At 60.1% G+C, this 26490-nt stretch overlaps 2 protein-coding genes and 1 long non-coding RNA gene across 7 annotated transcripts in view; 2 read left to right on the top strand and 1 right to left on the bottom strand.

Annotated features, from left to right (window-relative positions):
* Nucleotides 1–244: 244 nt before the first annotated feature.
* LOC116757788 overlaps nt 245–26490 on the bottom strand; it is a 52230-nt gene continuing 25984 nt past the window's right edge. The window contains exon 3 of one of the 2 annotated variants that reach the window (XR_004351080.1): nt 245–1124. This is a non-coding gene — a long non-coding RNA (uncharacterized LOC116757788). Of the gene's footprint in view, nt 1125–15453; nt 16301–26490 lie in introns of those variants that run through there. The other variant, XR_004351082.1, reaches the window with a different exon arrangement.
* On the top strand, nt 5441–15318 carry CLCF1 (cardiotrophin like cytokine factor 1). 4 transcript variants are annotated; one of them, XM_032640064.1, is made up of 4 exons: nt 5441–5655; nt 6812–6909; nt 11902–12068; nt 13920–15318. In XM_032640064.1, exons 3-4 carry the CDS (start codon nt 11916–11918, stop codon nt 14412–14414), a joined length of 648 nt encoding a protein of 215 aa, XP_032495955.1. In that variant the 5' UTR covers nt 5441–5655; nt 6812–6909; nt 11902–11915; the 3' UTR covers nt 14415–15318. The 4 variants fall into 4 exon arrangements, with proteins under 4 accessions (XP_032495955.1, XP_032495953.1, XP_032495956.1 ...); XM_032640065.1 differs by lacking the exon at nt 5441–5655 and adding an exon at nt 5674–5961; XM_032640062.1 differs by lacking the exon at nt 6812–6909.
* On the top strand, nt 18731–25198 carry POLD4 (DNA polymerase delta 4, accessory subunit). The gene is made up of 4 exons (XM_032640066.1): nt 18731–23692; nt 23930–24019; nt 24234–24345; nt 24700–25198. The coding sequence occupies exons 1-4, from the start codon at nt 23377–23379 to the stop codon at nt 24722–24724; spliced, it is 543 nt and encodes a 180-aa protein (XP_032495957.1). The 5' UTR covers nt 18731–23376; the 3' UTR covers nt 24725–25198.

Here is a 26490-nt window from a genome sequence, read left to right as displayed (position 1 = left end):
CACACGGCTGGTGAAGGCGGAGCGGCAACCTCATGTGCTGCCAAGCTCCCGGCGGTGCTGGGACAGCCCCCCAGAGGGGCCAAGTGCAGCCTGTCCTCTGACACCCGCCCCCAGCCCCCGGGGCCCCTGTGGAACCCAGACAGTCTGGAGAAAGCCTGAGAAGGCTGAAGGAGGAACGCTGGCAGGAAGGAGGGGGCAGAGCGGAGGAGCGGCAGTGACTCAGCAGGGCAGGATAAGGATCAGGTGCAGGATAAGAGAGAGGCAACTCCGCTCCTCTGCCGGGGTGCCGGAGTCCCAGAGCCCGAGCATGGGGTGTCCAGGGCAATGGAACATCCCGGAGAATGGCGGGGGAGCTTCTGGCGGACTGGGGTGGTAGTGGAGCCCCTGAGGGTACCCCTCCTGCCCCTGTCCTCCTCACACAGCCATCACCCTGACATCCTTGCAGACGGGGAGCCAGCCCAGGTAGGGCAGGGGAGAGGCAGGCGGCAGGACCTGGTTCCTCTCCTCGGCTGGGAGGCAGGGGCTGTGGGCGCCGTTTTTCTCGGGAGGCCTGAGCTGGGCCAGGTGTAGGTGGGGGATGCAGGACTATTGCTAAGGTAGGAGGAGGCCTTTGGTCCTGGGGTTTCCGCTGACATCACAGCCAGCTCAGGGTGAGGCAAGGCCCTCTGGGCTCCTGACCCTGGAAGAAAGGGGAAAGTGCACTGCCTTTCCTCCCCCTGCTGCCCTCGGTGGCCCCCGCGCCTGCAGTCACGCTGGAGCACGCGTGCGTAGTGGCGGAGGGGCGCCCCTCCCGGGGTGCACGTCCGCGGCGGCTCGCTTTGCAGGCCACACGGTCGGTCGGGCCCTCAGGAGGTACAGCCTCGTCCTGACTCTGTGCGCAGGCAGCCGTCTGCCTTCCAGCTCAGTGCTCATTCCATGATTCAAGCTCACTGCTCTGCTCGCGGAATCTACAATTCCAGCTGAGGGGACTGAGTGCTCCCAGGCTGGCACCTCTCACCGACCCAGGAGGGCCACGTGGCATGGTTGGCCAAGTTAGTCGCGTGTGGCGGGTCGCGGGCAGGAGAGCCCAGGTCTCCTGCTCCAGGCACATGGGGACTCTCTGTCGCAGAGAACGTGCTCGTGTCCTGAGGAGAGAGACCAGGCGTGCCCCAGGTTAGATGCCTCATAGCCAGGGGGTGCTCAGCACGCACTGCCGTCTCCGCATCCAGCCTCTTCTCCTTTCAAGAGTCCCTGCGCCTGCGCCGTGGGGGCAGTTAAGGGGGCGAGGTGCTCAAGGCAAATGGTCCTCAGTTCCAGCCCTGGTTCTACCTCCTGGTGTGACCTTAGACAAGCGACTTCACTTCACGTTACCAAGCCTCAGTCCCCTCGTGTGTAACATGGGGACACTGCAGGTCTTATTTTCTAGGGTTATTGTAAGAATGGAATGAAATCTTTCACAGAAAGCCTTAGCCCAGAACCTGACTCGTGGTGAGAGCTCAGTACGTTTCAACGCCTGTCACGAGTTAAGCCTGAGAGGCGCAAAGGAGCAGTGTGTCGCCAAGGAATGCCAGGCGTTGCAGCCGGCTGGCGGAGTCTCTGGGGCCGGCCGCTGCCTCTCCTGCCTGCGGCGCAGGCCAGCCTCTGCCTCTTGACCCCAGGGCCTCTTAGGCCTCCTCTCTGTGTCCCTGGAACCTGGCACAGAGTAGGAGCTCAAGGAATGTTTGGTGAACAAATGAATGAATGAGTGAATGTCCTTACTCATCTCTGTGGACTTCTCCAATACCACACTGCTGCTCACCCACCAGGAGGGGACTGGACCAGAGGCTTCCCCGGACACCCCAGGGGTCAGGGCCCCTTCAATGCCAGTTCTGCATCTGCATGGGACATGGGGCCTTTGGGGCATATAGAGAGCCTTCCCTGGGAATGCCAGTTATGGGGGGAGGAGGGGAGGCAGGAGGGAGGGGTGGACCCCTAGCCTGTCCCTGAGCCAACACTGACTCACCCCCAGCCCCTTGGAGGGCAGCTCAGTAGTCTCTGGGTGCCAGCCCTGCCCCCTACCCAGACACACCCTTTGAGGCCTGACCTGCTACCCCCTGCGGATGGTAAGGACTGAAGTCTGGAAGGCCAGAGAGGGCATCAAAACAGCATCCTCCTTATCGGCTCACTGATACTCCCACCATCCCATGGGAGGGGAGGCAGAGGTGGTCATAGCGCATTCCGCCAAGAGGTGGTGGGCTTGTCCCAAGGCCCGCCGCCCAATTGGAAGCCTGGCATCCTGACTCCCAGTCCTGCCCTATGCCCTCTGCCCACAGCAGGCAGCCCCGTGAGCCACGCCCTTTGGCCTGTGGTGGGCTGCCGCTGCCCCTCCTGCCATTCAGCCACATTTCCATCCAGAAGCTCCACCTCCGCCCAGAGCTCTCCTTCCCTCATCATCCTCTGATCTCAGTTTAGTAGTGTCCCCTGTCACAAGACTGTGAAATTCTTGAAGGCAGGGGTGGGTTTTCCTTGTCTCTCTGTCCTTTACAGGACCTGGCACCCAGCAGGGGCTCAGGAAATACCTGTGCAACGCTTCGTGGGACAGATGGATCTGGAGCTCAGGGGGCCAGTGTCTCCTCTAACCTCTGCCCTGCCCCCAGCAGCAATCCCAGATCGTGAGAGCTGGCAGGGCCCCAAACAAACATCCCTTTCTGAGAGCCACAGGGGTGCAGGAACTTCCCCAAGGTCCCCAGCTGGAAATCAGAGGGCAGCCACCTGTGCCCACCACCCCACAGAAAGCCTGGAGGGGCTCTCGCTGCTCTGCTTCTCCCTTCTCCCTGCAACTCCCTCAGCCCAGCCCCCTTTGGGATTTGGCAGAATAAAGGCACAGTCTTTATTCTAGCCCCTACCCCAAACCAACTGGCAGCTCCTAGCCTGCTGCCTTTGCCCAGACAGAGGGGCAGAGGGGCACTGGCAGCTTGGAGACGGAGTTGATTTTCCCTTTGGCAGTGGGGAAGATGGGGGAGGGGAGAGGCTTGCCCCCCACCCCCCACCCCGTCCCCGCCAGGTGAGGGGAGAGGGCAGGGGTGCAAGTCCAGACAAGAGGCAGAGGGAGAACATGACTTCCCCAGCTTGTAGGGTCACGGCATCAAGCCCGGGGCGGTGTGGAAAGCCAGTTGTCCCTGCACCCACCTGGCCTGGGTCCCCACTTCAGAGCTGCAGCCCTCGGTTCCTGCAGACCGAGGCTCTCTCTCTGGACTCCCGAGGTGAACATTTGCTGGCGGGGGTGAGGGCATGGGAAGCTTTCCTCCCCTTCCACTGCAGTCCGCTCTTCTTTGTGTCTCCTGCCCCATCCCTTGTTTTCTCCCTCCTCTTCCCTCAGCACCCCGCTTCCTTCGGCTCCCCTCTCCCTCTTTCCCCTTTCTCCCCTGGCCCCTCCTCCTCTCCCGTGTTGGGGCTGCTTTCTCCCTGACTCAGCAAGGTGCTTTATAAGGTGCAGAGGGGCTCAGCCAAATCCAAACCACATTGTCTGTGCAGACACTCTCTGCAAGGAGCAGGCTGCACACCAGGGGAGAAGGACTTGAGAGGCTCCCTTCTCCCCCTCCCGCTCCCCTTCCTTCTGTGGCTCCCTCCCTCTGAAAGGGTGGCTGCTAGGGGACCTCCTAGCCAGCCTCAGTGCCAGTCACCCGCTGGGCATCTGCCTCCTTGACCTTGGCCTGGGCATCAGAAGATCTTCCGGCTCACTGGCCAAGAATGTCATTGAAACTCCACAGCATTCTGGCTGGGGGAGGGGCGGGTGGGAGGTCCCCCCCCCCCAGCACTTTTGCAAAGGGCCCCTCCAAGGCAGGTTTCATCAGAGCTGCTCCTGATGCCCCAGAAAATCCCCTGCCCCCAACCCCCCGCCAGCTCCCCTTTCTCAGCTCATTTTCTCCTCGTTTAGGAAATGAAAGAAAGCGGAAAAAAAACCCCAAAACAAACCCAACAACAAAGTCTGTCCCACTCCAGTGAGGTAATTGAAAACAAACTTCTTCCCCACCCCCCCCACCCCCCCCCATCCCAGTTCTCGAAGTGCAGAAAAGGGAAGAGCTGCCCTGGGAACCCAGCGCCGGTCATGCCCACGCTGCCTGCTCTGACCCACAGGCTGCAGGGGCTATGGCAGGGCGGGCAGGGTGTCCTTCCTTCTCGGGGAGGGGGGGAGGGGGGACCCAGGGCAGGAGTGGTGAGCGCAGGCTCCGATGCTATTCCAGAGAGGAATCACCTCTCAGGTCTGGCCCACCACCTCTCCCTCCTTGAAACAGCAAATAAACAACAACAAAAGCAACGTACTACCAAGTGATTTAATTGGCGGTCCGGTTCTAGAGCACTCAAGCCTTGGAGACCAAGTGACCGTCCCCCAAGAAAAGTCACAGAGTGGGGATGTCTGCAGGCCCCCAGATGAGAGCTGTTTCCTTTGCACGCTCCTTGGCAGCCCTCTGTACAGGGAGGAAGGGAGACCCTCCAGGGAGGGTCTGGGCTACGGGTCCCCTAGGGATCCCGCCCCGGCAAGTCCCAACCCAGGCCTGAGGGAAGGACGCAGGGAGAGCACTCCACACTCAAGACCACCCCCACCCCAGCACCGGAAAAAACCTACAACCCAAACCCCAAAGGCAGGAGATGGCCAAATGGCTTCTTGGGGAAGCATTTCACAAGTGGGGACTCTCGGTCTGTCCATCGCCTTGAATTCGAGCGGTCCCGCTGAGTCACCCCTGAAGCCTCTGGTGTTGAAACTGGTCCGGTGCCTCGTGCTGATTAATGAATTACAAATCCCCCACCCATGAGCACTCTCCTGGCGGCTGGGAAGAAGAATGAAGAACCCTGTGAACTTGAGGGAAAAACCCTCAGCCAAGTGCCCTCTTCTCTCCTCCACGCTGGGCAGTGGGCCTGTGTTGTCCTCTTCCTGCCCCCCACGGGGCATTGTGAGCCGGTTAGTCACCTGCCCCAGCCCCGGAGCCTCGCTTAGCCTCAGCTTTTGGAAATGGGACAGGCGGCGGGACAATAGGCAAGGGGGGCGGTCAGCCCAGACAAAGGGCAGCAGGAAAAACACCATCACTTGCTTCGAAGCCAGCTCGCTGGCATTTGGGAGGATGTGTCATTGCATTTACTCAGGGGGAGGGGGAGGGGGAGGGGAGGGAAGGTTAGAGACTTGGAGGCAGAGGTAGGGTGAGAGCTGGGACCCCGCCGGGCAGGGGACAGGCGCCCCGGGCCGACACCGAGGGAGAAGAAAAGGAGCGGCCGGCTCACTCCCCTGGCTCTTGGGAGTTTGCAGAAGCACTGATGCCCTCCCGCCCCCTCCCCCAGGAGGCCCAGGGTGGTACCGCCGCAGCCTCGCCTCACCTCACCCCCCCTCGGTGTTGTGGGAGGGAGAGGAGCCCCAGAAGCCCTCCCTTCCCTCCTCCCCCCTCCTCCCCCCCACCCCGGGGAGGGCCGCTACAATTTGTGGTTACAGCTTTACACGTCAGAAAAAAAAAGTTTGCAGAATGTCCCACACCGAAAAAAAAAAAAAAAATCCGAAACCGAGCGAAAAAAACCTGCGAGTGGGCCTGGCGGATGGGATTATTAAAGCTTCGCCGGAGCCGCGGCTCGCCCTCCCACTCCGCCAGCCTCCGGGAGAGGAGCCGCGCCCGGCCCGCCCGGCCCCCAGCCCCATGGACCTCCGAGCAGGTAGGAGCCAGGCGTCCGAGGCCCCGGCCCCCGCCCCCGCCCGGGAGCCGCGAGATCCGGTTCCAGTCCTTCCCCCTGGGAGTCCCGAGCCGGGGCCCGGCCGGGGAGCCGGGCGCTGCCCCCGCCAGCGGGGCTCGGGCCAGGGGAGGCACGGCCGGGCGCCTTCGAGAGGGGCCGGGCGGGGACGCGGCATTCCTTGAGTCCGCTCGGCGGGGAGCCCCGGCGGCCCGCAGACCTGGGAGGCGGCCACCTGGAGCCCGGCGAGGCGGGGTCGCGGGATCCCGGAGGAGAGAGCCCCGCGCAAAAGTCGGGGAGAGCGCGTCCGAGGCGGGAGCGGGGCTGCGGGAGGGAGACGCGGCGCGCGGGGAGAAGGGGGCCGGGAGAGGAAGAGGGAGGGAGGGAGGGAGGGAGGCACGGGGAGCCCGAGGCCGGGCCGGCGGGAGGCGAGGAGAGGCCGACACCTCGGGCCGCGCCGCTCTCCCTCCCCGGCCCGCCGGGAGGGGAGGGCGGGAAGGAGGGCGGGCGAGAGTAGAGAGGAGGGCGGAGGGCAGAGCGGAGCCTGGCTGGTCCGGGCCGGGCCGCGGGAGTCGCGGCTTCCTCGCTGCGCGCCGCGCGGCCGGAGCCCACCATGCTGCCCGCAGCGGGGGAGCCGGCGGCAGGTAGGGGCCGGGCGGCGGGGCGGGAGGCGGCAGCGAGCCCCCCGGGCCGGCCCGCCGTGGCCTGGGAGTGATTAGTGCGGGGGGCGGGCACAGCCCGGCCGGACCGGGCAGGAAAGTCTGTCACCGGCCGGGGAGCTGAGGCAGCGGCCGCTCGGCCCCGGCGGCCCGCGGGAGGGCGGGCGGGCAGGGCAGGGAATTGACGCGCGGGAAAGGGCAGCGGCCCGGCCGAGCCCGGAGCCCGGCGCCCCGGACCCCGCCCCCGCCCCCGCCGCCGGGAAGGGAGAGACCGGGCGGGAGCGGGCCGGGGGCGGGGCCGGGGGCGCGGGGGCCACACAGGGGGAAGGCTCCGCCGCTTCGGGGAGGGGGCCGGGAGCGAGAGGTCACCGCCGAGGGTGAGGGCCGGCCGGGTTCTCGGGCCGAGCCCCTCGAGGGAAAGCCCAAGTCCTCGGGCCTCGCCAGAGTCCCCTCATCCCTGCTCTCCCTACCTTCCTTCCCAGCAACTCCACACTGCGCTCCAGAAGCCCTCCCCAGACTCCCAATCCCAGAGGACGCGTCCCTGTTTCCTCCTGCGCCCGGCCTGGCCCTCCCCGCTGGGGTAGGAGGGGGCTGCCAGGAGGGGAGGGGGCTGGAGGCTTGGCTCGGCAGGAGCGGTCCGAGCCTCGGAGAGAGGCTGTGGGTGCAGGCACTGGACCCACTCCTCTGTCAGGCGCTCTCTGACCCTGACCCATACAGGCTGACACCTCTGAGCTTTCACTGTCCCCACGGACCCCCTTCCGACTCCAGGAGCACACAACTGTTCCCCCCGCCCCCGCCGTAGGACACAGGGATACATCCCCCTGACAGATCAGACCCATTCCCCCCACTGGCTCAGACACCCTCGCTGCCCTGGAGCCAGGCACTCACTCAACCAGGGGAGGAAACGGGCATCAGGCAGAGGTGGCAGCAACTGTCACCCAGCCGCCCCAGAAGTCTCTCCTCCCAACTGATGTAATGGCTCCCTCTCCCCCTGGCAGAGCCCTGCGCTGGGCCCGTTCACACTTCTGCACACCACCCCTCTGCACCAGCTACTCCATTAGTGACACTTCACATTCCTCCCCACAATCCCACCTGCCTATTCACACCCTGGCTCCTGCACGCTCCCTCTGAGCCCCTCCCATACCCGCTGGATAACAACACCTTTTCAAGCGCACCCACACAATTGCTGGACTCTTTCCTTCATGTTACCCCTGTGCCTGCCTTCTGCTGGCTGCCCAGCTCCCCGGCTCCACCCAGGGTCCTCTTGCAGCACCATCCGGACCCTCTGGCTCCAACAAAAGCCCAACTCCTGGGTGGGAATGGACTCCACAAGGCTGGAAGGCTGGCCCGCCCATCTGTTTCTTTCCCTGGGCCTCAGTTTCTTCTTCTGTCGTTTAGGCTGGACGAGAAGGGCAGGGAGGGGGCTGCTGATGAGCACAGCAGGGGTGGAGCATCACGTGGTCTGGAATTTCACACGCACAGTGCAACCCCTTCACACAAGCCCAGTCACCGGATGAGCTGGTGACAAAGTGAGGTCTCCTCACTTCTGGGCCTTTGTGTACCCACTCACTAAGCCGATTCTCAGTTGCCTGGGGGATAGGGAACCAAGGAGAGGATGGAAGGGAGAGAAGGAACAGAGGGGAGGGCAGCCAGCCTAGAGGACAAGGAAAGATGGGCCGTTTCTTTGGGCCCTTCCCTGAGAAGGGGGGCTGGGAGGTGACCCCCAGGGCCATTTCCTGGATCTCACACCACAGTGGACCCACCACCCCCTAAACCACTCGTCCCCTCAGTGCACCTCAACAGACCCAAGGTCACCAGGATGCCGGTCCTGGTCTGGCCTTTCCTGTGGCTCCCACATTCAGCCCAGCACCTCTGGAGCTCTGCGATGCCTCCCCGGCTCCTACCTGTTAGGCTGATGGCTCTTAGCCACCAATCCCAGGTGCACGGTCTCCTGGCTGACCTGTCCTACCCACCCTGACTACCCTGGCGTATTTGCACTGCTGAGCACCCTACCTTCGCTGCGTGAGGTCAGACTGGGGGAGACAGGCTGAGGGGGCAGCTGCCTAAACACGCGTATACGGGTATGCCTGCCTGTGTAGCCGTGTCAGGGTGGCCATGCGCTTGCGTGGGCTGAGTGTGTGTGTGTGTGTGTGTGTGTGTGTGTTCATGAGGGGGGGCCTCGGTTCCCAGGGCCCAGGGATCTGGATGGAATTAGGGGCTGGCCCGGGCGGGGGCCAGGATGGGGGGTGGGGGGGGCCCGCAGCAGGAAACGTGAGCTGCTCTCATTAGCTCCTCACGTGCTCAGCTGGATTTATAAACACAGGGGAAGACGGGATGTAAACAATCAGTGGGCAGCAGCCAGAGGCAGAGCTGGGGCGGGGGCTGGGCGGGGGGCCAGGACTCCGGGAGGGGGCCCAGGAATCAGCCCCCCGGTGGCCAGTCCACCTGCACACCATGAGCCTGGAGAGGAGGATGGATGTGAGGGCTCCAGGATGCCCACTGGGCTTGCCCTCCTAGGAACACAGGCAAGTGGCGAGCTGTGCTGAGTTCCAGTGCTCACGACTAAACCACAGGTGTTCCCTGCCCCGGAAGGCTTTCAGTTTTGCTGCCTAAGATATGGGACATCTTGCCCACAGTGGAGGCTGTCCTAATAGAGTGTAGAGCCCTGTCACCTTACTCCTCTCCTGGCCTCTTCTCCCTCTGGATTTCTGAGGCTCCTTCCCTCTTTCTGGTTCTCTCCATGGGTCAATCCTGAAGCTCCTTCAGCTTTCCCCCCCCCCGCCCCCCCACCCCAGCCTTCAGTGACACAGTTACCTCAGAACTGAAATATTCCTGGAAACACCGGCCTTGTCTGGTTAATTTCACGAGCCGTTTTTCTGCCCAGATGACTTCGCTCTTGTTTTTGCAAAGGCTTCTCCCCCTGCTGTCCCTGTATAGGGAGCCAATCCTCCCCAGGGATGTCCCGCAGGGCCCAGAAGGGGAGGGGGCAAACAAGGCCCAGAGCTGGGTTCCTGACCCCCGCTACCCCCCCGCACCACCGTGGGCCAGGCAGAGCCCAGTCCCAGAACTCTGGCTAGCAGGGCTGCCCGGAGCAGGGTGTGGGCTAAAGAGGCGAGCCTAGTGCTCAACTGCTGCTTCAGCTGGGACCCTCGGCCTTGCCACTAACTGCGAGAGACCAGGCTCAGTCCTGAAAGCTACCTCAAGGCTGCAAGAACCGCTGCCCACCTCAGCAGGTCTCCAGCCTCTGAAACTAACCCCACATTGTACCCAAAGGATCCTGGAGGTGACTCAGCCAGATAGCCAGGCTGAAGGCAGCAGAGAAGGGCCTGGAATTGTGTTGGGATGTGAAGAACGGAGAATAGGAAGGAACTCAGAGAGTCAGCAAGAGCTAGGGGTGGAAAGGAAGAATGAGGAAGGGACCGTTTGGGAGGGAAGCCACAGGCTGCAGATGGGGAAGAGGAGAAGGGGAGCCTGTCTCCCCAAGGAGCAGTTATGAGCCTGATCCTGCTTTCTGTCCTAAAACACACATGGGTGGGGCGCACACTCACACACACACACACACACACACACACACACACACACACACACAGCCTAGAACCAAGAGCCCTCCACCCGAGAGGGCAGGGTTCCTGAGACTAGTGGCAGCCCTGCTACTGCATTCTGTCAGTGAAGCCAGCCAGGAAAGCATCTGAGAGTCAGGACTGAGCAGCTGCGCCATTGCCAGAGTTCCCACCTGAGCCCTGCACTCTCAGAGAGGTTCCATAGAGTGTGACTCCTAAACCCCTCCTCGTTTGTAACCCTCTCTAAAGCCCCGACCCAGTGTTATGACTAAGTCTAAACCTACCTAGTCTTAATCCTTTCTTAACTCCACACTTATCTTAAGTACAATCAAATTGTTAAACCCCCATCCAACTTATTTCTATCAAAGCAACGTTATGTCATTGTAGAAAATTTGACAGTATATAATGTAAACTATACGGGTTTTTTTTGTTGTTTGTTTTTTGTCTTGCGGTACGTGGGCCTCTCACTGTTGTGGCCTCTCCCGTTGCGGAGCAACAGGCTCCAGACGCGCAGGCTCAGCGGCCATGGCTCACGGGACCAGCCGCTCCGCGGCATGTGGGATCTTCCCGGACCAGGGCACGAACCCGTGTCCCCTGCATCGGCAGGCGGACTCTCAACCACTGCGCCACCAGGGAAGCCCTATAATGTAAACTAGAAGAAAGAAACCACTCGTGATCTCACACCTACCCAAGCTCAAAGCCCAAACTAGCCCTACTCTTGCTGACAGGCCATGCATCACCCCATCTGACAGCTAAATCAACAAATTCACAAACCTTAGCCCCAGCCAACCTTCTGCCTGCCCAGACCTAACCACATCCCCCAGCTGGACTCAAACCTCAACCACACGCAGTCAGCCAAATCCCAATAAACTAACCTGAAGCTTTGAAAGGAACCCAGTCCGTAAACCTAACCTAGCTCAATGCCAATTATAGCCTTACTCTACCCAAACCCTCATTGCCACTGCCAGTCCCAATGCCCACTGACTCCTGGCCTAGTGCTCTTGACCTTGGACCTCACCTAAAAGCTGGGAAAGTCATGTTTCCCAACTGCCTAGTCTGTCCTCACAGCATTGACCCCCTGGCCTCTGGTATCCTGTGGGGCCCAAATCCTCCAGCACCATCGTCAGACAAGCCCTACTCGGCAGATACCTCATATTCTCTCTCTCTCTCTCTCTCTCCCCTCCTCCTGCCCCCTCTCTTTGCTGCAGGCAGATCACCGGGTCTCATTCAGGTCACACTTTTCCCCATCCAATACCCTAGAGGAGAATGGGGCAGATCTCCACGCTGCAGCCAGCCTCTCAGAGTGACACTAAACCTCCTTCAATCTAAGTCGATCCTACACTTTCCACACCCGGGAATCAAATCCCAGAATGTACCCACCACCGCCTGCTGGAGCCAGCCCCGTGTCCTTCAGCCCGCCCCTGGTGGTCCACAGCTCCACCTTGCCTCTGACCCGGGTGGTTTGACCCTATGTCCTGCCTCTGGCTCAACTCCCACTCCTGGCCGCCTCTGGGGCGCCCCTCTCAGGGCTGACATCTCTCTGTTTGAAGATCTGACATGTGTTGTTTCCCAACCCCTTGGCTCCCCCTAAGCTGCAGTGGGACCCAGAGGGTGGGAGAGGAGGCCAAGGTACACCTGGAACCTGGGAATACTGATTCTGATCCGCAGTCCCTTGGCTTGGTCCCCCATGTACACACACACGCGTGCACACACGCGCACACACACACATACGCATGTCGGCACACAGAGCGACTTAGCGGACGCCCAAATACTCTCCAGTACCTCCTGGTAGACACACAGGCCAAGTCCTCTTCCTCAGACACAAACATGCCTCCGTGCACACACTTTCTCAGGGCAGGCACACTCCCCTCTTCCACTCCCCGCACCTCCCCTCTGGTGGTACACCCTCACCCCCTCCCAGCCTATGGTGGGGACAGACACCTGAGGGGCTGCTAGCTAGCCTCCTTGACCGGGCCGGGCCACCCTCACGCTTCTCGCCGTCTTGTCCACAGGGGACTCGTGGGGGATGCTCGCGTGCCTGTGCACCGTGCTCTGGCACCTCCCTGCAGTGCCAGCCCTCAACCGCACAGGGGACCCGGGGCCTGGCCCCTCCATCCAGAAAACCTATGACCTCACCCGCTACCTGGAGCACCAGCTCCGCAGCTTGGCTGGGACCTATGTGAGTATCCAGGGCAGCTCAGGGGCTGGGAGTTGGGTGAAGAATGGGAGTGGGGGAAGAGAGGCCCACCGGTGGGGGTCCTGGTGAATGATGGGGTGATGGGGAGGGCCTGTACCCGCCCTTCCCTCTTAGGGAGGGCGCCCCTCCTCCCCATCCCTGGCCCCAGGACTAGGCATGTGGGCAGGCCTCGCACCCGCCTTGGCCCGTCGCCCCGCTGGCTGCCGGCCCAGCCACCCGCCTCCCCCTGGGGGCCGGGGAAGTCTCCTCTGTTTACACCGTGTTGTGGTGTCTCTCGCGCATGGGTGGGGCTGGGTGGGGATGGAGGGGCCCCACCTCCCGTGCCTGTGTTCCAGCTCGTCTCTGCCCCAGACCTGGGGCCCTGCAGCTCTGGACCCATGGGCCTCCCTTCTGTCTGCCTCTCCCATCCTAGCTGGGCCTCCTAGGGGGGACTTGGGGGAAGGGGGCTGCAGGGAACCCAGGCCAGGAGTGGCAGGGGGTTCAGGGTGTAGTTGGACCCTGTGCCATAAGGATCTGGGGGCGGTCCAGAGGTGCTCAGAGAGCCCAGGAGGGAAGGCAGGAGGGTCAGGGTTCCGAGGACCGTGGGGAACTGGCCCCTCTTCCCGTGTTCCTCTTCCACATCCCAGACCCTACTTTGGAGCCAGGGAAAGAAAGGGGAGGAGGGTGGCGGGGGGAGCTGGCTCCGGCCCCAGGATACACCGAGGAAATGAGTTTGTCTCTGTGCTTGTCAGCGTGGGAACCTCCCCCGGGCCCTTGCCTATCCCAGGCCTCGCCCCTCGCTTCTCCCTTTCTCTCCCAGCTGAACCATCTCCCTCGCCCTTTCCCGGGGCCCCAGGCCTCTCCCCGGAGGCTTGGCAAGGCTCTCTCCTCTTCCCCAGACTGTCCTCGATACCCTTCCTCCTGCCCAACTCTTGAGATGGCCTCACTTTCTTCCTTCTGCAGCCTCGCGCCTATGAGCGCTTCTTTGGGGGCTTAGTGAGTACCTTGTCCCCTGCCCTTCAGCTGGTGGACCATGCGTGCCAAGGGGCAAAGGCAGCTCGTATGGTCATGAGCCCCTCTGCCTTTCCACCCAAGGCAGCTTGGATGCTCACGGGCCCCTCTGCCTTTCCACCCGCTCTTCCCTCTCTGGTTTCCCGTCCAGAAAACCTCTGCTTGACTGCTACCCCCCTAGCTCCCGACCCTTTTTCTCCCCAGGCTGCCAAATCTCTTGAAGGAGTGGTCTGCAGCCTCTGCCTCCACTTCCTCTCCACCCACTCACTCCTTAACCCCCTGCAATCTGGCTCCGAGGCCACTGGAACGGTTCTCTCCAAGGTCGTCAGGCACCTCCTTCTTGCCAAACCCAATGGCATTTCTAAGGTTCATTCTCCTCGCTCTCTGTTTTGCAGCCCCACTGCTGAGCATTGCTGCCTTCTTGAACTCCTCTCCTTGGCTCTGACTCTCCTGGTCCACCTTCACCTCTGCAGCCTGGCCTCCTGGGTCCTCATGGCTCCTCTTCCTCTCTGTCCCAACCCCCACGGTGGGCGCTCTCCCAAGGCTGGTACTCTCAGCCAATCAGTGCGTCCTTCCTGAGTTTGTCCTGCGTGTTATTCTCTTCCTGCACGTCTCCATAGGAGAACTCATCACCCCCACTGCTTCAACTGTCACCTCCATGCAAATGACATCCCGGGAGAAACTTAACTTAGGGGAGGCCCGAGAACAGAGAGGCCTAGCGTGGAGGTGGGGCCCGTGTCAGGGGACACCGGAAATAGCAGCTTTGGGGGCAGGTACTCCCGGCAGGCAGGCGAGCTGGCTTCTCCGCCCCCCTCCCTCCCCATCGCCCTCTCCTTTTCACAGCTGAACTACCTGGGCCCCCCTTTCAACGAGCCTGACTTCAACCCACCTCGGCTCGGGGCGGAGACTCTGCCCAGGGCCACTGTCAACCTGGAGGTGTGGCGAAGCCTCAACGACAGACTGCGGCTGACCCAGAACTACGAGGCCTACAGCCACCTCCTGTGCTACCTGCGTGGCCTCAACCGCCAGGCCGCCACGGCTGAGCTGCGCCGCAGCCTGGCCCACTTCTGCACCAGCCTCCAGGGCCTGCTGGGCAGCATCGCGGGCGTCATGGCAGCTCTGGGCTACCCGCTGCCCCAGCCTCTGCCCGGGACTGAGCCCACCTGGACGCCTGGCCCTGCCCACAGTGACTTCCTCCAGAAGATGGATGACTTCTGGCTGCTGAAGGAACTGCAGACCTGGCTGTGGCGCTCGGCCAAGGACTTCAACCGGCTCAAGAAGAAGATGCAGCCTCCGGCAGCCGCGGTCACCCTGCACCTGGAGGCCCATGGCTTCTGATCCCTGACCTTCACCACGGTCTCTTTCCCCTCCCCCTTCAAGCCCTGCTCCCACTCTGGGAGGGAGAAAGGCGTACACCAACACTTGTTGAGCCAGGAGACAGAAGCCATGAGCCTCTAGCCCTCCCTGGACTGGGAGGAGGGTGTGATGCAATAAGGCCCATCCCCTCCCCGCTTCCCTAAGTCCTACGGGTCTGGGGAAGAGGTGCAATAGGCCCCATCCCATTTCCACAGGACGTGATGCTCAAGGGAGCCCACAATGGTTCAAGTTGGTGCAAGGCTCTCACAGCTTCCTGCTCCCTGCCAACCACTTGCCAGTGCCCACCCAGCCCCTCAAGTGGCACTGCCAGGAAGCGTGCCTGTAGGGCAGGGAGGGGGCCACCATCGCATGTGCCTTTCTGGGGTGAAGCCCTTTGGCTGCCCTGCTCTCCTTAGATGGGTGTTGCTCCCCTACCCCCAAATAACTCAATACATCCGATTCAGGAAACAAACACAGTGGCAAGTCCAAACAGGAAGAGATGGGATCAAAAATGGAAGAGGTGGGATCTGCATTGGAGGTAATACTGAAAGCAGAGGGGCAGGGACAGACTGGACCCAGGGGTCCCCAAGGCAGTCGGTGGCACAGGGTGGCAACCAAAAGGACATTGCCTTGAATTTTCTTGCCAGCCCCAGGGTGCCTCCAATCCGCCCCCTTTCCCAGGGTATCTGTGGGTTGCCCAGGCTGGGGAGGGCAGCCATAGCCACAGCCACAGAACTTCCTGAAAGTTTACATTGCAGTAGCATTTCGGGGTGCGGGGGGGCAGCTCCCCCAGGCCCTGCCCCCCAGCCCCACCCACTCATGACTCTAAGTTTGTTGTATTAATATTTATTTATTTGGAGATGTTATTTATTAGATGATATTTATTGCAGAATTTCTATTCTTGTATTAACAAATAAAATGCTTGCCCCAGAACTTCATCTCTTTGCTTGGCCTTGCCCCGCCCCCTGGCTCTCCTCCTTGTTCTCCGGGCCTTCCCGCCTCCTCCCCGCCACCCCCGCCCTGGCCCTACACCTGCTGGTGGAGGGCCAGAAGCCCAACGGTTAGCTCAGGAGATGCCAAGAGCTGGGGAAGAGGCTCTCTCCCCTGTGTCCACTGGGAAGACATGAACACAGCAGACTCCACTGCTGCCCCTCCACCTACCCCCTCCTCTAGGCCTCCCAAATATCTGTCTGTCGCTTACTTTCCTTCTCCCAGCCTTTGCTCTTCTACCTCACTCTGGCTTACTTTAGTGGTCTTATGGGTCTGTCCCCCTGCACAGCTGTCTTTCTGCCCTCCGGTGCTCTCTCCGAGCCCCGCGCATTTAGCCCTCAGCTTCCGCAGGACACCCACCTGTGGCCGGCTGCCGGAGTCCCTCAGCAGTGACCCTCACCTTCTCAATACCCTTCATCTCCCAGGGAGGGTGACAGACTGAGGCCAAGTATCAAGTCTCAGCTGTGACTCTACAATTTTCTCTCCAACATAAAACAGCCGATTAGGGGGAGAGAGAGAAACTCATATTGGACCGCGAGCAAACGGGACAGATGCTGTTTGAGGGATGACCTAAGATCAAATCCCAGGTCCATAACCTACCAGCTGAGTGACCTTGAACAAATGATTTAAAGCTCTCTATTCTCCAGTTTCCCCATCTGTAAAATGGGAATAATCAATACCTTTATAAGAACGTTGGAAAGGATAAGAGAAACAATGAAGGGAAGATGCTTGGCCGAGGCAGCGGCGGTCAGTAATCACAGATGACTGATGTCTGGCGTGTCAGGACGCTCTAGTGAAGAGCCATTGGGTAGATCGATGGGCTAATTGCTCCCAGGTAATACGGGGATACTTTACCAGGGCCTCCTGGAGACAGTGCCCTAAGCAAAGGAAGCAACAAACGATGGTGATGTCTATCAGTTGACAAATATTTTAAAGACCTAATTACCTGTCCATCACCGTGCTAACTGGTGTTGGAGAGCCTAAAGAAGTCCAAGCCCTGACTTGGCTCCTGCCCTGAAGAGCCTGCAATCTCTCTGGGAAGAGAGCGAGCTTACCTGAGCCGATAGGAAACAAAAGCACGCTCACATGATGTGCACTGGGAGATAGTGACAAGTGCAGAGCCACCAGAAGAGGGGGAGCTGGGAGTATAGGTGCAGGAGCGACGGGACCTGCTTGTGGGCGGGGCGAGCCAGGCTCTGCCGAAAGTCCCTGAGTCACCTGACCCAAGTTGGGGGTAACACATCCACCCAGAGGAGTCCAGGCTCTTCTGGCAGAGATGGCTGCCCAGGTGTGGCCAGGGGCAGCTGCAGGCCCCACCACCAGCCTAACTAGATAGAAAGGAGAGGGCCTCTGGGCTGTCTCCATCCAGAGGCTGTGCTGTGAGGCACCTAGCAAGGGGCTAAATGGGATACAGGGAGAAGGAAGGTACGTCCCACGCTACGTACTGTGAGCTTCCTGGGGGCAGATTCTGAGTCTTCCCCTTCTCTCTGTCCAGCACCCAGCTCAGGCTCAAGCTCAAGTCCAAAGAAGGTGTTCAATTAGTGTGTTGAACAAAATCTGGGAAGAGGGACCAGCCCCCCCATCCCCCCATCTTCACCCCCTGCCAAATGCTAGAATCCAAAGCAGAATTTGATTAAGTGCAGAAAGACGCAGGCAAAATACTATTTAAGTCAAGAAGGAGGGAGTGATCGCATCCAGTTGGGCGAGGGCCCTGCTGGTCTGCTGGGCCGTGGGCCCCACAGGGCAGGAAGTGGCGTCTGAAGTCCACGCTGTACTCCCAGTGCCTAGGACACAGTAAGTACTTCCGCGTGGGACCTGACGCCGTTCTTGGAGGATGGGCAGGACAAGGGCTGTTGTGTCTGCCTCCCTTTTAAGCAGGTAGCATCGTGAGGGCAGCCTCCCCATGTATTCATCTTTGCATCCCTGCAGCATTTTAGCACAATGCTGGGCACAGGATAATGTACTCGATAATTTGATTTAAACAGATTTAAAGAGTGTCAAGACAATAGTGTGTGAAAAGCCAAGAGAAGAGAGTATCAAGGAGGCAGCTGATCCGCAGTGTCAGATGTCCCAGGAGAGCGGAGGGGAGACAGGGTGGGGGCGGGGGTGGGTCTCCTCCCTGATTACCACCTCTCTGGTAATCAGGGAGTCACAGGCCACCTTGGCAAGAGCAGTTGAGAGACACTGAATTGTAAGATTAAAGATGGAGATGGTGAGAAGAAAGTCGGAAGGGTAAATCTATTCCCTCCGGAGTTTGGTGGCAAAGTCAACATCTAGAGGGAGCAGCAGGATCACGGAAGGTTGTTTGGTTGGTTGTTTTTTGCTGTTGCTGTTTTTTATAAATTTATATTTATTTATTTATTTATGGCTCCCTTGGGACTTTGTTGCTGCGCGCGGGCTTTCTCTAGTTGTAGCGAGCGGGGGCTATTCTTTGTTGCGGTGCACGGGCTTCTCACTGCGGTGGCTTCTCTTGTTGCAGAGTATGGGCACTAGGCATGCGGGCTTCAGCAGTTGTGGCACACGGGCTCAGTAGTTGTGGCGCACAGGCTTAGTTGCTCCGCAGCACGTGGGATCTTCCCAGACCAGGGCTCGAACCCGTGTCCCCCGCGTTGGCAGGCGGATTCTTAACCACTGCGCCACCAGGGAAGTCCCCTGTTATTTTTTTTTAACTTTTGTTTGTTTGTTTATTTGTTTTTTTGCGGTACGCGGGCCTCTCACTGTTGCGGCCTCCCCCGTTGCGGAGCACAGGCTCCGGACGCGCAGGCTCAGTGGCCACGGCTCACGGGCGCAGCCGCTCCACGGCATGTGGGATCTTCCCAGACCGGGGCACGAACCCGTGTCCCCCGCATCGGCAGGCGGACTCTCAACCACTGCGCCACCAGGGAAGCCCCCTGTTGTTGTTTTTAAATGGAAGAGATCAGAACATGGTGCTGCTGTGTGAGGGGTGGTAGCTGGAGAAGGATTGGGAGGTTTGGGGAATGGAATCAGGGACAAACAGAAGAGAATCAAAAGGGTTGCTGGGTAGCCATGTGGCACCAGTGATATCAGCAAACACATCTCTGTCATGGACTCATCGGCATGACTGTGACATTTGCTGACATTTCGTAGCAAGCCAGAGGTGGGGACAGAGTGAAGAGAGGCTATTGCCCAAGGCTGAGGACAGGCAAGCAGGGATGGCAGTGAGTCAAAGGGCGAGAGACTCTAGAGGGCTAGAGATTGCACTCTGAGTGGCTGCCAGCCCAGCGCTGCATATGCCTACAGGGTGGGGAGTAGAGGGAACCAGTGGCAGGGGTGGGGGGCAGGGGGTGGACGCAGAGGGGAGCCCGGCCAGAAAGGGCATTTCAGAGTTTGAGTTCTTGAACTCTCCCCCAACAGTTCCCTACTGATGAGGTCAGGGGTGGGAGTCCTTCCTTTGGGTTTGGGTGCTGTGGACCACCAGGCGGGTAGCTCCGTACGAATGACAGTTCATCAGGTTTTCTGTGAATGGGTTTGTCATTTGTTCTCCATCCACAGCTGCTTCAGGAGAGGTGATGAGTTTTCATTGGTTATCTTAGGTTCCACCTCTCATGTACGGTCTTATAGTCAGGCGCCCACGTACACAGAGGTCAATTTAAGAACCTGGGACACCTAGGGCCCTGCAGAGTCACAGGGGGAAGGGCATTATCTCTAGAACGAACGCCTTCTGCTCCCAGGAAGGTTAGGGAGAGTGGGAGAGAAGGAGAGAAGGTCCTCCTCCGTGTCACCCCCAGATAGCATGCTGTGGAGGAGAAATCTCATCCTCATCTTGGGTGCCTGGGAACACACCTGTGTTTGAGAGGATGCATACAAGATGGAGAACTGTCACTTGGGCGAGGCAACTTCTGGGGTGGGGGAGTGGGTAGAGTAGAGGCTCTGCTGGGGGGCGGCAAGGGGGTAGTCATGCCTTGCCAGCTTCCTGCTTTTGCAAAGACTGACCCATATCCAGGACTTAGGTCCCCCTTGGTATGTGGGGAGACTCATTGAAGCACGCACCACACACACACTTACACACACACACACACACACACATTCCCCACTTGCCATAGCCATCCCAAGGGGGGAAGGGCCAAGGGTGGCCCTTGTTCCCCTTAACCTACAGGGCAAGGGCTAGTGATCCAGGCCTGGCTGAGTACTCTGATGGGTGGCTCCCCCTTAGCTCCCCCTTATTCTCTGGAGCCACAACTGTCCCTGCCTTTGTTCCTTCAATTCTTGAGCTCCCTGACTCAGCCTGGTTCCCCAACTTCCCAGCAGTGGACAAAGCCGTTGTCAGTAGGCTGGGGGTAGGGGCATTGAGGGAGTAACTGTGAGCTTTAGAACCAGAGCTCTGGCCCTTTCCCCAACCTTCAGCATCCCTCAGCCTTCCTAGTTCAGAGGTCACCTCTAGGCCCCTCTCCAGTTTGTCCTGATCGCCAAGGCTAGGCTGATGGGGTGGAAACGAAGTAGGACCTTCCTCCCAGCTGGACAAAGTCTGACACCTGGTGGCCAAGGTGAGGAATGGCCGGAAGGGCCCCTTTTCAAACCTCCCTAGGATTGCCCTAGAGCCAGGAAGGCCAAGGTGAAAGGGGAAGTGATGGGAGGAGGTTTGGGTGGGGTGTTTGGGACAGAGCAGAAGAGACGTCCAGCGGCAAAACACCCAGACCTAGGGGAACTTTTGCCTTCCGCCCCTTAAGCCCACGGGGCCAGAGAGCCTGGAGCAGGAGGAAGGAGGGTGTCTGGGAGGGTCAGGAGGGACCAGGAGGAGCTGCCTGAAAGAATTTGCCCCACAGGGTGGAGAACGGGGCCAAGGGTGGGAGTCTGGCGCCCAGAATCTCCAGCTCAGGGTGGGTGGCAGGGCCTGAGGGCCTGAGGAAGGGGGATGGAGGGAGAGGGAAGGAGAGCGGGCTACGCCCCGCACCCCGCTGGGCCCCAGGCAGCTGATTCCCTCCCTCCACCTGCCCCCACCTTCCTAGCTCTAGCTGGCTCTCCCCACAGGCCCCATTGTGACTGGGGGAAGGGAAGGGACTCTTAGGGCACGTGCGCAGTGCTGAGGCCCCCCCCCCCCCCCGCCCCGGTCCTGCCACATTGTCTGAGCTAAGCCAGGTCTAATCCCCCTTCCCCTTGGAGCAGTCAGTGGTGGGCCTCAGCCCTAAAGAAGGTGCTGGGATCCTGTTCCAGTTCTTTTCTCTCCTTTTTTCTTGCGTTCCCCCAAGACTTGGCTGTGAGGCAAGGGCCTTGAGTGTTCCCAGGCCAAGGTGCAAAGGTCACTCCTGCCAGTCTCATCACCAGCCTCTGGGGATCGGGGCTGACAAGGAACCTATGCCTGGGTCTCGGGAAATTTCCTGAAAGAAAGAGAACTTAACCCCCAGGTCAGACCTCTGGCCTGGGCTTCCAGCCTGAAGCCTGAACTGTGTGTGACAGGACCCAGGACAGCAGTTTTGGGGATAGGCCAGGAGATTGCCTGAATAGGGACAGGGGTTCCAGGAAGGAAGGTTAAAAGCGGCAGACAGGGTTGGGGGAGTAAAGAGGGAGAAGACCTGAGGGTGGGCAGGCCAAGGTCTGGCCTCTTTGTGCCAGCACAACTTAGGACTTCAGATGCCTTGTCAGGGAAGGATACCAACTGGACAGAGATGGCTCCCAAACCCCTGGGTGCCTACTCCTTCGAGCCTTGATCCCACTGCTACCCGACTAGGTGAGGGGGGCAACGCTGCCTGTGGGGAGTTCCCTCAACTCCAGGCCGGAAAGCCAGTCCTAGGGTGCCTGCACTTGAGCGGATGACCTGGACTGGGACAAGCTGAAGGCCAAGGGACACATCTTCCAGGCTGGGTGGGAGAGGCTAGCGGGGCCTGGGCCAGGCAGGGCTGTGGGCAGCTGGCAGGGATGGCCCAGACAGTGCCCAGAGAGCAAGCCAGAGTGCCAGAGAGGAGAGGGACTAGCTCAGGCGGCAGTAGGAGCCGCTGTGGCCGCCCAGCAGCATACCCCATTTCACGCTCCCTGGGCGGTGGCAGGGCCCCACGGCTATCAGCTTTCAGGGGTGGGAGGGACCAGGAATGAGGAGGGGTCTGCCCCACCCATGGCTCCCTACTCCCTCAGGGCTTTGTGGGCGCAGGAGCTGGGTGCCACACACCTCCAGACACGCCCTCTGAGGAGGGGTGGTCAGTCCCACAGAGCCTGGGCACCATCCCTCCCTGGAGCGGTCTGTGCCTGACTGGACCCCACACGGAAGCCCTTCCCAGGCCTGGTGGAGAGGGCCTCCCTGCTTCCCTCCCCAAGGCAGCAGGGCCCCTGTCTGCCTCAGCGTGGGCCCCACTTAGTCCAGGAGGCAGAAGGGGGATTAGACCAGGCCCAGCCCAAACAGTAAAGCAGGGAAGGGCCCTCCAGCCCCGTGCAGTGCACCCATGAGCTCTCCCTCCTCCACTCCGCCCTCCTTCAGGAAGGGATGGGGAGAGCCAGGCGGGAGGAGGCCCCTGAAGACATGGCCGGCTCGTTCCAGCTCCTCCTCTTTGGTGGTCTACTCTCCAGAGCCTTCTCCTCCCATGTGCCCACAATCCTCCTAAGGCAGAGCGACAGGGGGAAGGCAGAAGCCTCTGAGCAGGCCCTTGCACCCCGGGAAGGAAGAACTGGATGGGATCTCTGGAGGGTGATGGAGCTGGGCTGGGCCTCACACTGATTCCCAGACTCCCGATGGCCGGCACTTTCGCCTGCCGCCAGGAAGCTGGTGAGGAGGAGGCGGGTATAGGGGTGAGTCAGCGATGACAGGAGCCCAAGGGACAAAGGTCATGGGTGGAGAATTGAGAGACGCTGTTTACAGCAGCCCACCTCTTCCAGGAGGTCTTCCAGTGCTAAGTCAGCCTCAAGGTCCAACCCACTCTGACCCTCTCTTCCCCCTTTTCCTGTTTGTTAGGAATTTTATCCTGGCACTGACAATGTGTGTGTCCGTGTGCTTGCCCTTTAGCCTGTGAGTTCCTGGGGAGCACGGAGGGACAATGGTTTTCTGAGGCCCCACCATTGCCTGTGACTATCAGTACTTCCTACTTCCTCATTTTATCGTGTACCGCATGGCTTGCGGGATCTTAATTCCCGGAACCAGGGATCAAACCCTCGCCCCCTTCAGTGGAAGCTCCGAGTCCTAACCACTGGACTGCCAGGGACGTCCCCAGTACTTCCTACTTTCAAGAACCATTTCTGTCTATTTCAGTAGAGTGAATATGTCGGGAAGTGCTTAGCACAGTACTCGGCTGTAAGTGCCATATATGTGTTAGGTTTATTGTTGGTATTTTTTGCTCATACTCTCACATTGGGGTGGATTTTACTGATGAAGGACTGGGGATCCAAACGCACTCTGGCCTCCTGCGCGGTGTGGAATCTTCCTGACTAGAGGACGGGCGGGGGCAGGCTGTAGGACCCCAGGAGAGCCGAGGAGGCGAGCACTCGTCTGGACTCAGAGTGGGCAGTGTCTCTGGGCGCAGCTTTCAGAACCCATGGGCTTCTCCGGGCAGGTCTCCTAGGGCCAGTGGGGGTGGCGTGGGAGCCGGGAAGGGGTCGGGATGAGCCCAAACTCTCTCCGGACCTCCAGACCTGCCCACACAACACTCGGTGGGCCAAGGGGCGGGACTGGAAGTCTCCGGCTGGGCTCTGGGGAGTTACACACCGGCCACGGGGATTAGTGAGGCTGAAAAGAACATTTGCCTAGGAAGGGAAAACGGGAAGTGAGAGGCTGAGGATAACACTCTGCAAGTCCCCAGAGACCCGCTGTAGACCAGTGGGGGGGTGGGCAGGAGGAGGTGGTGCAGTCTGGCGATATCATGACAGGTCCCCCACCCCAGCCTCACCCCTTCTCCCCCAGAACGCAGCTGCATCAGATGCCCCGCCCCCTCTGCCTGCACCACCTGTCATTGGCTGGGGATAAGCCCTACCCCACAGAGGCGGCCTCCCATTGGCTTAGGTCTTTGCTGTTTGCATGCCTGTGGGGGTGGGGGAGAGGCGTCATTCCCTGGAACCCTCGGACTTCCTTTCTGTTTGTCTGGGTCATCCGTCTGCCCATCGCTGGCCCCAGGCTTGCTCTCTGGCCCCAGCCCTCTCTCACTCTCTCTCTCTCTGCAGCTGTCTCTCTCGTGCCCGCTGGCCTGTCTCTCCTTCCCGGCAGTCGCCTCCTTCTCCGCCTGCCTGGGTGGCCGCCATGGGCCGGAAACGGCTCATCACTGACTCCTACCCTGTAGTGAAGAGGAGGGAGGGCTCCGCTGGGCACAGCAAGGGGGAGCTGGCACCAGAGCTAGGTCTCTGAGGTGTGGGAGGGCGGGAGGAGTGGATGTGAGGGACACGAGAGGACGTGGGCAATGGAAAGGGAAGTGAAGCATGTCCTCTGCTTCCTACACCAGACCTGGCAGTGGACAGCAGAGGCAAAGGGGCGGTGAGGGCTGGGGAACAGTGGGTCAGCTGTGAGGCAAGGGGCAGGGGACCAGCCCGGCAGGGCACAGGCTTGGGCAGGCCTGAGGAGCAGCATGTCATTGCAGGGGAAGAGCCCCAGCCCCTGAGCGTGGATGAAGCGGAGATGGAGCTGCTGAGGCAGTTTGACCTGGCCTGGCAGTATGGGCCCTGCACAGGTGAGAGCACCCTCAGGCCCCGAGAGCACATCCCGGAGCCAGTCCTGCCACCCACTCGGCACCCAATCAGCCCCAGCCCCTGCCTGACCCTCTCAGCACTGTCTCTGGAGAACAGGGGTGTGGAGGTCCTGACACACCCCTCCACCCACACTCTCTAGCCTGGACGCTTCCCTGCCCCCCACGAGGCCCCACTGTCTTCTTTCCACCCCCGCAGGGATCACACGGCTGCAACGCTGGCATCGCGCAGAGCAGATGGGCTTAGAGCCTCCCCAAGAAGTGTGGCAGGTGCTGCAGACCCACCCCGGTGATCCGCGCTTCCAGTGCAGGTCAGAGGCCGGTGGGGGGCTCTCAGGGGAGCCAGGGACTTCTCCAGGCACCACCAGCCTGCTGGCCCTGGATGGGGGCCGTCCTGACTGGAGGAAGAAATAGGTGCAGCCTTGGGGGGGGTCCTCGCTGAGCAGGCAAGAAGGTTCTACAAGGTGCTGGGCTCAGGAGGCAGAAGCTTGCCTTATCTCTGAGCTAATGGTGGAGGAAGGGTACAGTAGGGCCCAAGGGACTATTTAATACTGAGAGGTTGGCCAAGGACCAGAGGCCGTGGCCAAGAGCTGGGGCTGGTGAGAGCCGATCAAGAGACTTAACTGACGCGGGTTTTTCCCTCCATCCCACACCCCCTTGCACAGCCTCTGGCATCTCTATCCCCTCTGAAGCACCACCTTAGACCTCCCGCCCACTACTTGAGAACCTCCAGACACAAGCTAGAACCAGTTGCTGCCCCTCGGCTCAGCTCTGCTGTGGAGAACATTTGGCAGGAAAGAGGTTCACAGTGAAGGAAAGAGGCTGAATGTGGAGGTCCGACCAGCAGGCTCCCAGTGCCCCCTCTGAGATCCGACACAGCCGAAGCCAAGCACCTCCTACGTGGAGAGTGGTTTCTGAGGACGAGGACCTGGCCATGACCCTTCTGAAGCCTGCCACGTGCCTGACCTGAACACTGTGGTCCTTGGGATGATGTGGCAAATTAGGCACAGCTTTGGGAAGAACCAGACTCCGGAAGAAGGCAGAAGACCGAAGAGGCAAAGATGCACTCCGCACCTCAGGCTGGGAATCTGAGGGCAGAACTGGCTGAGCTTACGGGGCGAGGGGTTCACTAGTGCTTATCAATAAAGAACTCTGAGCCTGGGAGCCTGACCTCCAGTCTCGTAATGTGGCCCTGCTTGGACGGGTAGCACCCAGAAGGTTGATAGGTGGGAGAGAACTAGCACCATGCTTTCCTGCAAGGTGCGTGTGCCTCTTCCACTGCCTAACCCTAGACCTGAGAGGAAGGAAAGAGAGACACCTTAAAAAAAAAAACCAACAGTCAGTCCTCACAAGCGCTGAGCAACCTCTGGCGCCCCCTGGTGGCGCACACTATTCTAGCCACCTTCCCTTACCAGCCAGGAAAATCCCCACTGGAGCCACCACCTAGCCTGCCCAGGGCTGCCCACCTCACAAAAATGGGTTCTTTGTCAGAGCAGGATCCATGGGGCCCATGACTCATAAGGTCCAGACAGACATACACATACCCAGCAAGCACCTGTACTTTCCCACATGGGGGCCACCTGGATCCAAAGCAGGGTTGGGGGAGCGTTTCAACCTGCAGGACCTGCTCAAAGATGGCCATCATCTGAGGAGCTTTGTTAGGGAACTGGAAGGTCCTGGGGATGGAGGAGAACTGGCCGTATTCAGAAACAGCGCTTAGGGGACCCTGGGACATACGACGTGGAGAACGGAATCAGTACTCCTTTTAATGGTGTTACTTCATTTGATGTATCAGCCCTCCATCCTGGGGCAGATAGAAACAGAACTATTAACTCCTTGGGAACAGGCCTAGAGGGCAATCAAGTGGCCTTTTCAGCCCCCATTTTATTGAGCACTGACCATGCCTCAAGTACTTTAAATGTATTATCCCTAAATTTCCTAAAAGTCCTTCCTGGTAGATTTTACCGAGAGGGAAACTGAAGCCTAGACGGTTGTCCAAAGTTGCCCAGAAGTGCCAGCAGCAGGTATGTGGTGGCGCAGAGACTGGGGCCGTGTGCACTGGGCTCTTCCCGTCTCTGCCGTGGCCCCTGCCCGGCTGCTGAGCACCTGCTGTGTGCTGGGCTCTAGAGCTCCTCTGGGCTGTTAGTGGTGAGGAGATGGACAACAACAAACACGTAAATATGATGTCAGGCGGTGGTCAGTGCTGGGCAGAATTAGGGTGAGAGGTCAGAGAATGCCAAGGGTGCTGAAGAGGTTGGTCAGGGGAGGCTCTCTGACAGGGTGGCATCGGGCAGGCCGAAGGGACAACAAGCACACCCTCCCCAAGGCAGGTGTGTTTCCAGACTGGTCCAGGGGCAGCACGGAGGCCAGGGGCCGGGCAGAGGGAGCGAGGAAGTGGGGGGGCAAATGAGGCCAGAGAGGTAGCAGGTTGGTCCCACAGGGCCTTGCGGACCAGG

This window comes from Phocoena sinus, chromosome 8, assembly GCF_008692025.1.
Source record: "Phocoena sinus isolate mPhoSin1 chromosome 8, mPhoSin1.pri, whole genome shotgun sequence".
Classification (NCBI taxonomy): domain Eukaryota; kingdom Metazoa; phylum Chordata; class Mammalia; order Artiodactyla; family Phocoenidae; genus Phocoena; species Phocoena sinus.
The sequence above is the reverse complement of the archived record's forward strand: the minus strand, read 5'-3'. Positions and strand labels throughout refer to the sequence as shown.

Bases quoted from the DNA above. Each gene is read 5' to 3' on its own strand.
- CLCF1 (XM_032640062.1), top strand. From the start codon at position 5,472: ATGTCCCACACCGAAAAAAAAAAAAAAAATCCGAAACCGAGCGAAAAA. The intron at 5,656-11,901 runs GTAGGAGCCAGG...TCTTGTCCACAG, and splicing joins CCCCATGGACCTCCGAGCAG to GGGACTCGTGGGGGATGCTC. The intron at 12,069-13,919 runs GTGAGTATCCAG...TCCTTTTCACAG, and splicing joins GCAGCTTGGCTGGGACCTAT to CTGAACTACCTGGGCCCCCC.
- POLD4 (XM_032640066.1), top strand. From the start codon at position 23,377: ATGCCTGTGGGGGTGGGGGAGAGGCGTCATTCCCTGGAACCCTCGGAC. The intron at 23,693-23,929 runs GTCTCTGAGGTG...ATGTCATTGCAG, and splicing joins GGAGCTGGCACCAGAGCTAG to GGGAAGAGCCCCAGCCCCTG. The intron at 24,346-24,699 runs GTCAGAGGCCGG...CCCCTTGCACAG, and splicing joins GATCCGCGCTTCCAGTGCAG to CCTCTGGCATCTCTATCCCC.